This window comes from Hemitrygon akajei, chromosome 9, assembly GCF_048418815.1.
Source record: "Hemitrygon akajei chromosome 9, sHemAka1.3, whole genome shotgun sequence".
NCBI classification, from domain to species: Eukaryota; Metazoa; Chordata; class Chondrichthyes; order Myliobatiformes; family Dasyatidae; genus Hemitrygon; species Hemitrygon akajei.
The window spans coordinates 59,370,787-59,387,609 of NC_133132.1; the positions used below are offsets into that span (position 1 = coordinate 59,370,787).

The 16,823-nt window shown below is 41.9% G+C and overlaps 1 protein-coding gene across 1 annotated transcript; it reads right to left on the minus strand.

Moving 5' to 3' along the window:
• Positions 1–800: 800 nt before the first annotated feature.
• On the minus strand, positions 801–968 carry LOC140732779 (cytochrome b-c1 complex subunit 10-like). The gene has a single exon (XM_073055426.1). It carries the CDS (start codon positions 966–968, stop codon positions 801–803), a length of 168 nt encoding a protein of 55 aa, XP_072911527.1.
• Between the last annotated feature and the right edge of the window lie 15,855 nt (positions 969–16,823).

A 16,823-nucleotide genomic window follows, 5' to 3' on the forward strand; every position in this document is an offset into this window, starting at 1 on the left:
CCACAGGCAGCTGTGGAGGCCAATTCATTGGGTATATTTAAAGTAGTGATAGATAGGTTCTTCATTAGTAAGGGCATCAAAGGTTATGGGGAGAAGGTAGGAGAATAGTTTTGAGAGAGAAAATAAATGAACTATGATGTAACAGAAGTGATATCTTGAATGTTCTAATTTGGATCCTCGGTTTTATTTTCTTATCATCCAGTGACACTAACTCCAGTAGAACCATAGAACATTACAGCACAGAAACAGGCCTTTTGGCCCTCCCTGGCTGTGCCGAACCATTTTTCTGCCTAGTCCCACTGACCTGCACCTGGTCCATATCCCTCCATACACCTCTCATCCATGTACCTGTCCAAGTTTTTCTTAAATGTTAAAAGTGAGCCTGCATTTACCACTTCATCTGGCAGCTCATTCCACACTCCCACCACTTTCTGTGTGAAGAAGCTCCCCCCCGCACCAATGTTCCCTTTAAACTTTTCCCCCTTTGCATCCAATCCATGTCCTCTGGTTTTATCTCCCCTAGCCTCAGTGGAAAAAGCCTGCTTGCATTCACTCTATCTATACCCGTCATAATTTTATACACCACTGTCAAATCACCCCTCATTCTCCTACACTCCAGGGAATAAAGTCCTAACCTATTCAACCTTTCTCTGTAACTCAGTTTCTCAAGAGCTGGCAACATCCTGGTTAACCTTCTCTGCACTCTTTCAATCTTATTAATATCCTTCCTGTAATTTGGTGACCAAAACTGCACACGATCAGACTTGGTCAGATTATTTCCTTAAATCCGTCAATAATCTTCAATCACTCTTGAACTTTCCTTTGATGTATGGGATACGGCTAACTACAACTCTCCAATCTGTAGCGTAGACCAGCAGTACACCAGCCACAGCTCCCCATGTAGTGATAGTTGGAATCCAGTTCTTCAGCAGCTGCCTGTGTCTGGGCCCGAGAATTCGCTCCAGCATCCCACCGGCCGTTCCTGCCCACCCGATTGACTGACTTCCCACCCACATACCTGCCAGTTGGAAAGCCACAATGGAAAATGCTATTTGTTAAGCTTTTTTTCCCCATTCTCCAATTTAAGATTGCTAGCACCTGCTTTCTGTAAGGTGGATATGTTCCAAAGCATCCTTATCCATATCCCTTAATTCCTTGGCTTCCATGCAATTTTTCATGGTAAATGCAGGTAAGAATTATTAAATTAAGATTTCACCCATCCTTGGTGGCTCCACATATAGATAACCACATTGACCTTATGATGACCTATTCTCCCACTAGTTACTCTTTGGCATTTAGTATTCTTATGGGAACTCTTAGGATTCTTCTTTATGTTAACTGCCAGATCTACCTCATGATCTCTTTAAGCCCTACTGATATTCCTCATTAGGGAAGTCATCAATCTCTTGTACTTCTCAATGCCTTCACTCGACCCTATATAGCTGCCAAAATGTGTCATATTCTTTTATTCTTGACAAGAGCCTTAGTATCAACTGGGGCTCTTTGCCAAATTTGCATTTTTCTCCAATAGGTGCTCATGCTGTCTTGAAGTTTTCATATCTCACTTTTAAAAGCCTTCCACCTGCTAGCTGTCCCTGCAAACAGTCTCTGCTAGTCAACCTTTGCAAGTCCACATCTAATGCCTTCAAATTTACCTTGCACCAATCTAGGACTAGTGAACCACTCTTAACTGTTATGATCTTAGGATATGCTTTCATAAGCCCCATGAATTTTCCCATCTTAATGTGCTTTAAGATCACCAGCATCTACTTTTTTGTAATGTAGATAAATTCCAAGACATCCTATTCATATCCCTTAATTCCTTAGCTTCTGTGTCCTTTTCCTCAGAAAATACAGGTATGTACACTTAACTTAAGACCTCACCTGTCCCTAGTAGCTCCACATACACTGTAGATGACTACATTCGTCCTTATGAGGATTTAAAAGCTAATAGAATTATGGTTACTGGTCTGAAAGTGATCCCCACTGACACTCCTGTCACTTGGACTGCCTCATTCTCCAACAGAAGGTCCTCCTTTCTCATCAGGCCACTGCCAATTTGGAACGTGCATTTGGTATTTCAGTATCTCCATTATTTTCTGTAGATCTTCCATGAAAACAACTTTTTTTTCTGTTTTCAGTCACAGTATTTGAGGTATGATCTCACTAAGCTGTGTACAAAACCAGAGAGATTTACTGACAGTAAATCTGCAGTAGAGGCTAACATTATTATGTATCTCCTCAATTGTGTTTCATATCATGTCTCTTCCCTGCACTGCCAGCTGCTAACTGTGATCTAATGATATGACCAATGACCAGTTCTGTTTCTGAGTATGAATTGAAATGGAGACCGAGTGTTGTGATGCATCACCTCTTTATTTGACAGTGAGAACACATTCCCAGCAAGATGCAAAGCAAAACACTAAGACTCTAAAAACAATTGATTATTAGCTTCCTAAGGACATCTGAAAGCAGTTGTCTTGTTAACAGCAGCAATTGTCCATGAACAGGACTCTCTCCCAAATGAGTTGATCTGCAGCACCCAGTGTTTCACACATTCTATTCCATTATATTTCAACGGACAACAAAGTGAATGAGGAAGATGAAGTGGTAACAACTATGCTAGTTTATAAATGGTTTAAATACAGACTCTAAGGTTTAAGCGTTAACTTACAATTTAATATTTCAACCTGGAACCAGCTCTGAGTGAGACCTATAGTCCCACATTTGACACCTCCAGGATTTCATCCAGCACAACCTCAGTGCTCTGTGCACCCAGCACTTCCCATTTCCAGTCAGCTCTTTTCATATTTTTGATTTCTGCTTGGTGAACACACAGAGAATCTGTCCCATTGTGAAGATAGAATGTTACTGTATCTGTGTTCAGAACAATCTCAGTCTCAGTAAGTACTCAAATTATTTAAAGAGGAAAGGGAAATTCTCAGAGTGATCAATTCTGTTACCCAGAGGAGTCACCCACCCATATACAACTGTGCCGTGTGGAGACTTTGAACAAATATTTCTGCCTTGATAGCTCTTTCTTCAGATTCCCAGGTTTCTCACCAGCAAAGTTTAAATATGGAGCTTCCTATTATTGGCTGAGTAAGTGTTTCTCTCTTACTGTCCAGTGTAGTTTCTCAGCACAACTGATAGGTCCCTGGATACTGGGAAATTACTTGGAATTCAGAGGGCAGTTAATTATTAACAATATTAAATAGACCAGCAGCCTCCTCTATCTAGAACATTTGGATCTGTCAGTATCAAAGCCGAATGTGTGGTTAAGGTGAGGGTGGAAGACCATGTGATTCCCCAACATATTTCATCCAGGGAGTGACATGGAGACACAGCTCCACAACCAGGACTACTGGGCACTAGACAATCAGTAGGGACCTTCGGTGGGAATAATTCATTAGAATGACAGAATTATTCATCAGAATGATTAGTTGTAATTTGCAGTGAATGCAAAATTCAATTAATGAAAGGGAAAGAAAGCCTCACCTTGGACCCTTTGTTTGATGATGAGAGGCATTGATCATGTGGATAGTCAGAGGCTGTTTCCCAGTGCTGAAACGGCTAACACAAGAGGGCACAGTTTTAAGATGCTTGGAAGTAGGTACAGAGGAGATGACAGGGGTAAGTTTTTTTACGCAGAGGGTGGTGAGTGCGTGGAATGGGCTGCCGGCAACAGTGGTGGAGGCGGATACAAAAGGGTCTTTTAGGAGACTCCTGGATTGGTACATGGAGCTTAGAAAAATAGAGGGCTATGGGTAACCCTAGGTAATTTGTACAGCATAGCTTTGTGGGCCAAAGGTCCTGTATTGTGCGGTAGATTTTCTATGTTTATATGTTTCAACTAGTTAATTGTGAGTGAAGTGTGAGTTCCCTGTACTTGCAGGCATCTGGGTGGGAGGTAGGAACTGACAATTGCCATGAGAGCACACAAGGCTTGTTGAAAACCCCAACAATGGCAGACATGCAGAATTAAATCTAATGTGTATAAATCACCCTGAGATATTTTACTTCATTATGCCACCGAAATGCATGTTATTCCAGGAAGGAAACTACTAAAGGTGATAACAGAGTTGAGCACATCTCACTGTTTGAAATCTATAAGTATTAGAGCCTCTGAGAGAACAATTCTGTTTCATTTCTTGAGAAAAGACAGTTTCACATGTCCAGCATTGTTGTACCAAGTAATTAAAATATGACTGTGGTGAAAAGAACGGTGGTCGTTTTCCAGTTTCTTCATGAGTTCATTGGCAAGTCTTCCATAGTCTTCATTTTCCTGGTCAGTCACAAAGTAACTAATTCAGAATAAATATTGAAAAAAAAGCATTAAATTAAATGAACTCTTTCCTGTTTGCTCAAGTTGCAATACCCATTCTGGGCTTGGATCACAGTCAGTACCAGACAATAAAAATCAGAGATCGCTCCCTATTTGGAGTCTCTGAATTCATTTTTTTCTTTCTTTCTCTCCCCCCTCTACCCCCTCTCCCCATCATCCTCCCCTGAGACAGATGAACTCCAAGAGCACAATGTTCAAAATCTCCTTCCTGTGTATGACTGCTGCCCTCTGTTGGGAGTTACTTGGTGTTGGACTCGTGACAGGATCCTTTGCTCAAGTGTTGCACAAAGTTTGCATCCTGTGTGTGCTTGGTTATTGCAGTGGTGAGGAAGCCACATTGTGAACCCCAAGTGTAGTACACTAGATTGGGAGAAGTGCAAGTGCATTATTGCCCTTTGTCGGAAGGCTGTTTGGGTCCTTGGACGATGGGAAGGGAAGAGGTGAAAGGACAAGTGTTACACCTCCTGTAGTTGCATGGGAAATTGTCAGACATGAGCAGCAGTAGGCAGGGATGGGAGAGCAGACCTGTGAGTTGAGAATGGGGCAATCCCTTCAAAATGCTGAAAGAAACTGTGAAGGAACGTGAGAATGTTGTTGGAGCTAGTGGAAGGGAGGAATGAACATACATTAGAATGTGGACACCTCGGCACCTAGGAAAAATGTGATACTGCTAGAGAGGCTGCAAAGTAGAGAGGGCCTGTGTGGGGATGTTTCACTTATGAGGAGATGCAGGAAAACGTAGGCCTCATCTACAAGGGCCTCAAACCTAATAGGACAATCTGAGAGGAATTAGAGGGACATCATTTAACAGCTACAGAATCTTTATTGTGGGATGATGTCAGGTGATCTCATGTGTCAGTCACATCCATGCTCCACCTGAAGCTGTCAGTGTGGAGAGCAGCCATGGCCTCAGAAATGGAAGTGTAGGTTATGAGAGCTGCACCAATCATTCTTAACACTGTTAGTACCGGTCAAGATCTCTACCCGTGTGACCAGCTTGCTCACCGCAGTCTGACCACATCTGAGTGTACTGCTCTCAGGAAAACAATGCACAAATGCTTCAACAGTGTCAACAACAACAAATCTTACCTCTCATAAGTGTTTACTAGAGGAGTATTGATTACTTGAACTGACGGATCTTTTGGGAGAGGTGGAGTTTGGATCTCAAGTGGCAATGAAACAAAGACTGAAAATTGAGGTTTTATAATACCATTTTCAAGTGGGGCTTTAATTGCCCAAGGTGCAGAGATGGGAACTATTGTACCTGTGGAGAAAGAACAGTTTACAGTTACAGCATTGTCATAGAGTCATACAGCAATACAGTTTACATATAGGCCCATCAACTCAATTGGCCATAAGACCATTTGGCACATTATGTCTGTCCTCCATTCCATTATGGGTGATCTCTTACCCTTCTCAACTCCACACTCCTGCTTTCCCCACCTAACCCTGGCACCCCCACTGATCAAGAAACTATCAAGCTCCACCTTAACTCACTTGGTCCTCACAGTTGTTTGTGGCAATGAATTCCACTGATTCACCACATTCTGGCTCAAGAAATTCTTTTCATCACTGTTCTAAAGGGATGTACTTCTCTTCTGAGGCTGTACGCACTGGTTCTGGCCTCTCCCACTATAGGAAATATCCTCACCTCATCCACTCGATCTAGGCCTTTCAATATTGGATGGGTTCAATAAGATTCCCCGCCCCCACTATTCTTCTGGACTCCAGCAGGTACAGACCCAAGGCGATCAAATATGTCATCATCCCCGCCAGAGTCCCCTTCCAATCCATTTTGTCCAGTTCATTTCTTGTGCCATTGTAGTTCCCTTAACTCCATTGTAATACTGGTTTTAGCTTTTCTGTCTCAAACCATCTCCTAACGTCTTCTTTACCTTAAGCAAGGGGAAGTGGCAGATGCTTTGGGGACATTTAAGACATTCTTAAATAGGCAAATGGATGAAAGAAAAATGGAGGATTATGTGGAAGGGAAGTGTTATATTGATCTTAGAGTAAGTTAAAGGATTGGCATAACATTGTGGGCTGAAAGGCTTGTACTGTGCTCACAAATTGCTGGTGGAACGCAGCAGGCCAGGCAGCATCTCCAGCATTTTGTGTGTGTTGCTTGAATTTCCAGCATCTGCAGATTTCCTTGTTGTACTGTGCTGTCTGTTTTCTGTTTATCTTTAAAAATACTTTGGTGCGGAGTCAGAGGTAAGAACAGATAAGGTTGTTATTTTCGTTTTGATCCCAGTGCTGGATTCAGTGTAGCCATGTTGGTAGTTAGGGCAGTGGAATGCTTCTGCTGCAAGTTATGCAAAGTCAGGGAAGTTCACAGTTTCCCTGATGACTATGTCTATGGGAATTGCTCCCAGAGGCAGCTCCCGAGAAACTGGGTCAAGGAACCGCAGTAGAGTTTGGATGTACTTGGGATCATCTAGGAAGCTGAAGACTTCACAAATGAGAATTTTACTGAGGTGGTTACACCTGAGGTACAGACTTCAGGTAGATGGGTATCCACCAGGAAAAGTATGGTGAATAGACAGTCATTGCAGAATTCCCATGTGTTAGTCCCCTTAGTAACTGGTTGAGTGTGATGTTCATTCAGGTGTTAGCAGCAGTAGTCTGGTCTGTGGCACTGTGACTTGCTCTGAGGCTCAGAGGGAAAGAGTGCAGACAAACAATGAGGAGGACAGACAGAGGTCCTTTGACTGCAGAAGAGATGGCAAGGTGATGGGTTGCCTCAAGGGTCAAGGATGTCTCTAAACAGCTACAGAAAATTCTTGAGTGGAATGATGAACAACCTGAGGTTGTTGTACATGTTGGTTCAAATGATGGGGGTAGAACAATGGATGAGGTTCTACCAAATGAGTTAGGTAGGGAGTTAAGAAGGAGGGCCTTGTGGGTACTGATCTCTAGATCTCTCCTGCTACTATGTGCCGGCAAAAACAGAAATATAAAGATTGGGCAGATGAGTTTTTGGCTGAGGAATTGGAGGAGGGGCAGTAGTGAGGTCTTCTGATCTTTTCTGGGGTAGTGGAGACCTGTACAAGAGGGTTGGATTGTACAGTACTTGAATCAGAGAGGAACCATTATCCTTTCAGGAAAATTTCCTTATGCTACAAATGAGAGTTTATATTAGATTGGCAGGGTATGGGACTCTGAACAGGATAAAGCAGTAATCAGTAAGAGCAGGTTTAGTAATAAGGATAGGTAAGGGCACAGTAAATAAATAGAAATTAATAATCAGTTAAACTGCATTTGTTTTAATCAGTTAACTCGCATTTGTTTTAATCCACAAAGTTTAACTGTTAAGGCAGATAAATTTGGAGTATAGATTAGCCCTGAGGAATGAGATGTTCAAAGTTCAAAGTAAATTTATTACCAAAGTACCTACAGTATATGCCACCATATACTGAGATTCATTTTCTTGTGGGCATTCACAGTAGATACAAAGAAGCACAACAGAGTCAATAAAAAAATTACACACAAAGACAGAAAAATGACTAAAGTAAAAAAGACATCAGATTGTGTAAATACAAAACGAAAAACAAAGAATAATTATGGTAATTAATATTATGAGAACATATTTAGTGTCCTTGAGAGTGAGTCCATAGGATGTGGAATCAGTTCACTGTTGGGATGAGTGAAATTGTCCACAATAGTTTGGGAGGCTGATGGTTGAGATATACTAACTGCTGCTGAGCATGGCAGTGTGGGCCTGAGGCTCTTGAACCTCCTTCTTTATGGCAACGGTGAGAAGAGAGCATGGCCTGGATAGTGGGGATCCTTGATGATGGGTGCTACTTTCCTGTGACAGTGCTCCTTCTAGATGTGCTTCATGGTGGGAGGGCTTTACCTGTGATAGACTGGGCCGTATCCACTATTTTATGGATGTAGCTGTTGAAGGACATTAACGTTTCCATACCAGGCCATGATGCAACCAGTCAATATACTCTTCACTGCATCAATAGAAGTTCTCCAAAGTTTTAGATGACATGCTGAATCTTCACAAACTTCTAAGAAAGTAAAGGTCTTGCTGTGCCTTCTTTGTAATGACGCTTATGTGCTGGACCACAGCCATAGAGGAAATATGGCTAAGAAAAGGGCAGGACCAACAGCTCAATATTCTAGGATATTGATGCTACAGGCATGACCGAAGTGCAGGTAATAGATGGTGGCATGTTGCTTTTTTGATAAGGAAGGACATATTACCAGTTCTTAGACATAATGGTTCTGTGAGATTATCCCATTATGGGTAGAATTTAGAAGCAAGGAGGACTGGGTCACTAATGAGGCTGAAATGTACAATACAGTAAAGGCCCTTTGCCTCGTGATGTCATACCAACCTTTTAACTACTCCAAGATCAATCTAACCCTTCCCTCCAACATAGTCTTCCATTTATCTTTCATCCATGTGCCTATCTATGAGTCATTTAAGTCTCTTAAATGTTAATAGTGCCTATACCACCTTCCCAGGAAATGCATTCCACGCACTTACCACTCTCTGTGTAAAAGAACCCACATCTGACATCGCCCACAAACTTTCTTCCGATCAGCTTAAAGGTATGTCTTCTCATTATAACCAGTGCCACCCTGGGGAAAAAGGCACTGGCAATCGATTCTATCTATGCCTCTATTCATCCTGTATGCTTCTTCTAAGTCTCCTCTAATTGTCCTTCACGCCAAAGAGAAAAGCCTTAGCTCACTCAACCTTTCCTCATAAGACATGTTTTTTAATCCAGGCAGCATCCTGGTAAATCTTCTCACCTTCCACATCCTTCCTATAATGAGGTGACAGAACACTACTCCAAGTGTGGTTTAACCAGAGGTGTTTTATAGAGTGGCAACATTATCTTGTGGCTCTTAAACACAATCCCCAATAAATGAAGGCCAACACACCATATACTTTCTTAGCCACCCTATCAACTCATGCAGCAACTTTGAGGTATCTCTGGACTTGGCCTCCATATCTCTTCACTCCTGCACACTGCTAAGAATCATGCCATTACCTTAGTACTCTGCCATCAAGTTTTACTTCCAAACTGTATCACCTCACAATTATCTAGATTGAACTCCATCTGCCACTTCTCAGCCCAGCTCTGCATCCTGCCAATTTCCGATGTAACATACGACAACCTTCTGTACTATCCACAACACCACCAACATTCATGTCATCTGCAAACTTTTAACCCACCCTTTCACTTCCTCTTCGAAGACATTTATCAAACTCATGAAGAGTAGGGATTCTGGAACAGCTCCTTGCGGAACACCACTAGTCGTGGACCTCCCAGCAGAATATGCTCCATCTACTACCATCCCCTGTCTTCTCTGAGAAAGCTAATTCTGAATTCATACAGCCAAGTTTCCCTCAATCCTATGCCTCCTGAATAACTTCTTTGAATGAGCCTGACATGGGGAACCTAGTTGAAATCCTTACTAATATCCATATGTTCCACACCCACTGCTCTCTATGCTTCTCCAAATCCTATTTCTCAGAATCTTCTCAGATAGTTTGCCCACCACTGATGCAAGATTCACTGGTCTATAATGTCCAAGATTATCCCTATTACCTTTCTTGAACAAACGAATAACATTGCCCATCCTCATATTTTCTAGTACTACTCCTATAACTGTCATTGAGGATTCAAAGATCATTGCCAACAGCACAACAGTATTTTCTCTCAATTTCCACAGTAACCTGGCAAATATTCCTTCTGGCCCTGGAAATTTATTTATGCTACTCCTTTTCAAATGTTCTAAGACATCCTCTTCCCGAACCTCAACGTGTTCCAACATATTAACCTTTTCTACTTTGGCCTCATATTTGTCAAGGTCTCTCTCTCTGCTGAAGCAAAGTATTCATTAATGACCTCCTCGAACTCCAAGTACATATTCACCAAAGCTTTCTCATGTCACCTTCAAGTATTCCCAAGTTCCAAGGAAAGATTCCCAAGTTCCAAGGAAAGATTCTGTGAGTGGTCCCTCACGTCCTTCTCACTGCACAGTGTTTTATTTTACGAGGCCATGTTGCGAGCTCGACACTCAACCTGGCACAGATGAAAAGCGTGTCTGGGAGCAGCCTGACTGGATTGGAAAGAGATACCAATCAAAGGGAAGTGAAGTCCCCAGTAACACCAACCCTGTTATTTTTTAACCTTTCCAAAATCTGCCCATTGATATGTTCCTCAGTGTCCCTGTTGCTATTGGAGGATCTACAGAATATTCCTAACAGTGATTGCTCCCTTCCTAGTCCTGACTTCTACCCACACTTACTCAGTAGATGATCCTTTCATGACATCTGTCTTTCTGTAACTGTGATACTATCCTTAATGAGCAATGCCATTCCCTTCCTGTCCCTTTTGAAACATCTAAACTCTGTAATATCCGGCAGCTTGTGACAGTCAATTCTCTGCAATGGCAACATTGTAGTTCCAAGTACTGACCCCCAGTGGTCAGTGGGGGTTTGAGCACCAAGAGTTTATATAAATTGCTCATAATAGTAGGAATAATAGGATTGTAGTAGTGGGAGATTCTTGTTTTCCTGGTACTGATTGTTAAGAGCCTGGATGAGGTGGAATTTATGAAATATGTCTTGGAATGTTCTCTGAATCAATATACAGTACAAAGGGTGCTACTTGAGAAGATGCAATCCTGAAGCTTCCTTTTATAGGAACAAGACAGTAAAAGTTACTGGACTGGCAGTCAGGGAGAACGTTAGTTCAAGTAAATATAATTATGTTGGTTTTAAGATAGCAATGGAAAAGATCCATAGGTTAGGGCCCTAAACTGAAGTAGGGCTAATATTGGGGGAAATGGGCAGGATGTTGCAGATAAGAGAGAATCTGCAGATGCTGGAAATCCAAGCAACACACACAAAATGCTGGAGGAACTCAGTAGGCCAGGCAGCATCTATGGAAAAAGCACAGAATGTGATATCAGGAATCCAGAAACAGCATATTCCTACGAGGGTAAATGATAAACCTGGCAAGTTTATGGAATCTTGGCTGATGAGTGGTATTGAGACTCTGGACAAGAAAAAAAAAGGAAACATACATTGTATTTAGTAAGTTCTGGACAACTTAATTTCTTGACGACTGTAAAAGGATTAAGACTACTTTTAAGAGGGAAATCATTGTAATTTTCTGAAATACACAATGTCAGTCTCTCACTTTCACTCACTCACTCACTCACTCAATCACTCTCTCCCCAATTAGAATTTCAGCCAGCATTCCTGCACTCTTGAATTTACTCCCGATGAACCCGTTAAGCGGAGTTGAGGTCTCAAGGGTTCCAATAGTCAAGGATCAGCGGTGAAGAGTCAGAATCTGAAACTGGAATGGTGTGAGTAACAAATATTGTTTCAAAAAGACACCTGTGTGTAGTTCTGCTCAAGTCACTACAGAAAGGAGCAACAGGATGTAAAGTGGTAAGAGCCAACTTTGCTCCTTTGCCCAGGCATGGTCAGGAAGGGTCACCTGGCCAAATTCTACCTGTATAACTAAATATGGCTCTTGTCTGCCTGCCTGCTCACTAGTTTGAAATAATATCCCTATACATCCCTTTATAGCACTATCTACAGGAGGAGTTATCTTAAGAAGGGAATATCTACCAACAAAGATCTCCACACTTTGGGCCATGCCATCTTCTTAGAGCTACCATTGGACAGAACGTACAGAAGCCTGCAGAAACCTTTAACCATTTGGTCTTGAATCAACCTGCATAAACCAAATAGCTGCCTCAGCTTAGCAATACCAGACAACTTTGACAATCGTGCACTAATAAACATTGTACTTCTTTTTTATTCTAACTCTGTTCCCTATGGGATAAGTTTGAAATAATTTATTTTGAACCTATGTTGTCAGATGCAATTAATGCTGCTGCAACTAAGTTTTTCATTTGACCTCTGCATATGACAATAAATCTTACTTTGACTTTCAGATGAGTCGCACACTACGATGAAAGGTATGTTCTGTGCTGTAACATTGAAGAAACTTCTCACATACCAGCATCATTATGAAAGCGTGAATAATTGAAAAATCTCTCCAGGCCCAATTTTATTGCAGTCTCCATATCCGTTCCATCAACAAACGTATGAAGCCAATGAAGAGTTGGGAACACTATTTCTTTATAACCCTAGGGGAAAGAAAATAAATAGATAGTCACAGAAACAGTGGCAAAGTTCATTGGCAGCATCTGTGTTGAGGCTGTGTGATGGATGCCTGATGAGGCATACCTACCAGAGAAGGCTGCAGCAGCAAGGCCTCTGGCATTGGGAAGGAGGAGGATATGGAATACTTGGTGACACAGGACAAGATAAGACAAAGTCATCAGGGTTTCTTTGAGGGAAAATCTTACCTGACAAACCTGGTGGAATTCTTCGAGGAGATTACAGGTAGGATAGCTAAAGGGGAGGCAGTGAATGTTGTATATTTGGATTTTCAGGAGGCTTTTGACAAGATGCCACACATGAGGCTACTTATCATGTTAAAAGCTCATGGTATTACAGGAAAGTTACTGGCATGGTTAGCGAATCGGCTGATTGGTAAGAGGCTGCGAGTGGGAATAAAAGGATCGTATTCTGGTTGCTGCCAGTAACTAGTGGTGTTCTGCAGGGTTTGGTGCTGGGACCACTTCTTTTTATGCTGTATATAAATAACTTAGATGATGAAATAGATGGCTTTGTTGAGAAGTTTGCAGATGATATGAAGATTGAAGGAGGGGCAGGTAGTGTTGAGGAAACAGATAGGATGCAGAAGGACTTAGACAGATTAGGAGAATGGGCAAGAAACTGGCAAATGAAATACATTGTTGGAAAATGCATGGTCATGCACTTCTGTAGTAGAAATAAATGTGTGGACTAATTTCTATACAAGGAGAAAATCCAAAAATCTGAGATGCAAAGGAACTTGGGAGTCCTTGTGCAGAACAGTCTAATGGTTAACTTGCAGATTGCAACAGTGGTGAGGAAGGCAAATGTAATGTTAGCATTCATTTAAAGTTGTTTAGAATATAAGAGCAGGGATGTGATGCTGAGGCATTATAAGGCACTGGCAAGGCCTCACCTTGAGTATTCTGAACAGTTTTGGGCTCCTCATCAGAGAAAATTGTGCAGGCTTTGGTGAGGGATCAGAGGAGGTTCATAAGAATGATTCTGGGAATGGAAGGATCATCATGAGGAATGTCTGAAGGTTCTGGATCTGTGCTCATTGGAATTTAGAAAGATGGGGGCATCTCATTGAAACCTTTTGAATGTTGAAAGGCCTAGACAGAGTAGATGTGGAAAAGATGTTTCCCATGGTGGGAGAGTCTAGGACAAGAGAGCACAGCCTCAAGATAGAGGGGCGTCCATTTAAAGCAGGGATGTGGAGAAATTTCTTTAGCCAGAGGTTGATAAATTTGTGGAATTTGTTACCACAGGCTGCTGTGGAGGCCAGGTCATTGGGTGTATTTTAAGCAGAGATTGATAGGTTCTTGGTTGGTCATGGCTTCAAAGATTACAGGGAAAAGGCCAGGGAGTGTGGCTGAAGAAGGGAAAAGAGGATCAGTCATGACTGAATGGTGGAGCAGACTCGATGGGCCAAATGGCCTAATTCTGCTCCTATGTCTTATGGTCTTATGATCATTGAGTCTGGCTTTGTGGTTCTGATGGGAAGGGATGAGAAAAGGAGAGTACTGATGATAGGGGATTCAATCGTTAGTGATACTGACAGGTGATTCTGTAGACATGAAAGATTCCCAGATGCCAGGGTCAGTGACACCTTATATTCAGTCCACTGAATTCTTAAAGGGAGGGTTGGGCAGCCAGAATTTAAATTAAATATTGGCACCAACAAGGTAGCTAGGAAAAGGGATGAAGTCCTGGAGAAAGAATATGTAGAGCTTGGAAGGAAGCTGAAAAGCAGGACTTCAAGTGTAGAAAACCTCTGATTGCCGCCTGTTCCATGCACCAGTGATGGTAAGAATGGATGCTATGGACGCTGAGTGAGTGGCTGATGAATTGGTGCAGAGGGCAGGGTTTCAGATTTGTAGATCACTGGGATCTTTTCTGGCGATGGTATGATGTATACTAAAAAGAAGGGTTACATGTGAACTTGAGAGGGACCAATATCCCTGCAGGTGGGTTTGCTAGAACTTTTTGGGAGGGTGCACATTAAGTTGGCAGGGGAATGGGAGCCTGAGCAATAGGTCAGATGATGGAGCAGTTGATGTAAAGTTAAACACAATGTGAAGAGAGACTGTAAGGAAGGATAGCAAGTCAGTTAGATGGGTTGAAATATGTTTACTTCAATGTGAAAAATAGCAAGAATAAAGCTGGTGAACGTAGAGCATGGATAAGAATATGAAACTATGAAGTTGTGGCCATTACAGAATCTTGGCTATCATAAGTGCAGGAATGACTGCTAGATGTTCCAGGATTTAGATGTTTCAAAAGGGACAGGAAGGGAGTTAAAAGAGGTGGGGGAGTGGCATTGCTAATCAAGGATAGCTTCTGATAACTGCAGCAAGGGAGGACATTTTAAATGGATTGTCTGCTGAGTCAGTGTGGGTATAAGTCAGGACTAGGATGGGAGCAATCAGTTAATTGGGAGTAATCTATCGATCCCCAAAAGAAACAGGGACTCTGAGGAGCAAGTCTGCAGCTAGATTTTGGAAAGGTGCTAAAATAGCAGGGTTGTTGTCATTATTGACATCAACTTCCTTCATCTTAATTGGCACCTCCTTAGTGCAAGAGTTTTAGATGGGATAGATTTGTTAGTTGAGTCTAGTAAGGATTTCTGACAAGTGTGGACAGGCTGAGGGGAGGAGAGGTCATATTAGATCGAGTATTAGACAATGAACCTGATCAGTTGACAGATCTCTTGGTGGACAAACATTTCAGAAACAGTGACCATAACTACCTGAAGATTCACATAGTCTTGGAAGAGATAGAATCAGATTGTATGGTAAAGTATTTAATTTGGGGAAGGCTAATTATGATGTTATTAGTGATATAATTTGGAAGATTAAATTGGCAACAGATATTCTCGGGGAATATCTGATTGTGAGTTTGTTTAGAAGACACTTGCATGGGGTTCTGGATAGTCTTGCTCCATTAAGCTAGGGAAAGGATGGCAGGGTGAAAGAACCATTGTTGCGTCGAGAGAAAATGGAACATTTAGTCAAGAGAAGGAAAGAACCATTCTTAAAGTTTAGGCCCTACCTGCTCTTTGAGCTGTGTCATTACGAGCAAATTCCAATTTAACCCCAGCCTAATCACAGGACAATTTACAATGACCAATTAACCTACTAGCTGGTACATCTTTGGACTGTGAGAGGAAACCAGAGCTCCTGTAGGAAACCCATACATTCCATGATGAGGACGTACAAACACTTTAGAGAGGCCGTTGAGAATTGAATTTCGACTCTGATGCTCTGATCTATAATAACTTTGTGTTAACTGCTACACAACCATGGTGCCCTAGTGTAGTCACCGTCAGTAGTCGATTTCAAGAGCCGCAGGTAATATTGCAACTATATAAAACTGTAGTTAGACACACCTGGAACATGGTGTTCAGTCCTGTTCGCCTCATTACAGGAAGCATGTAAAGCTTTAGAGAGGATGCAGAGAAGGTTTACCAGGATGCTCCCTGTATTAGAGGAAAGGCTGAGCAAGCTGTGACTTTTCTCTTTAGAGTAAAAGAGGATTATAGGCAACTTTATAGATGTGTACAAGATGATAAGAGGCATAGACAGAGAAGACAGCAATGCCTTTTACCCAGGATGTCAATGGCTAATAGGAGGTAATTGGAGTAAGGTAAAGGGGAGATGTCAGAGGTAGAAATTTTACCAAGTGCATACAATGTACTGCCTGAGATGGTGGTTGAGAGATATTCAGTAGGGATATTTAGGAGATTCTTAGATAGGCACACGTTTGAGAGAAGTATGGTGTATTATTTGAGAGACGAGAGTTGGATTGATCTTAATTGATTGATTAAGGTTAAAATATCAGCACAATATCATGGGCTGAAGAGCCTGCACTGTGCTGTTCTGTTCCATGTTCTATGTTCTATGCTATCCACCCTTCTACACCAGGTGAATTGCTCCTTTATTGGCTGCAAGTCTCCAATAGTGAATGAGTTTGAAGTTTCTAAGCTCATCTCCCAGACAGCCATCAAACAAAAACATGGGATTGAGTAGAGAATGGTCAGACTGACTAGTGAGTTGCTACTCTATGAGCCCTGGGCTGCAGTCCTACATTTGACTTTGCTCTGTCTCTGTCTATGGTACAACATGTCCAGGACAAATAGGTAGATCTGACCTGAAGATCTGAAGAGTAGTGCATCTGCAATCTGAAGGAATTTTCTCAGTACAATGTAAGTAACAGCAGCATAAACCTGTAAGGATCCAGTGCAGGAAGCAATGGAACTTTACATCTGAATTGGATCTCAGTGCACACTGCCCCACCAGTTGTTACTAGTCTTCTTCCCTCTTGTCT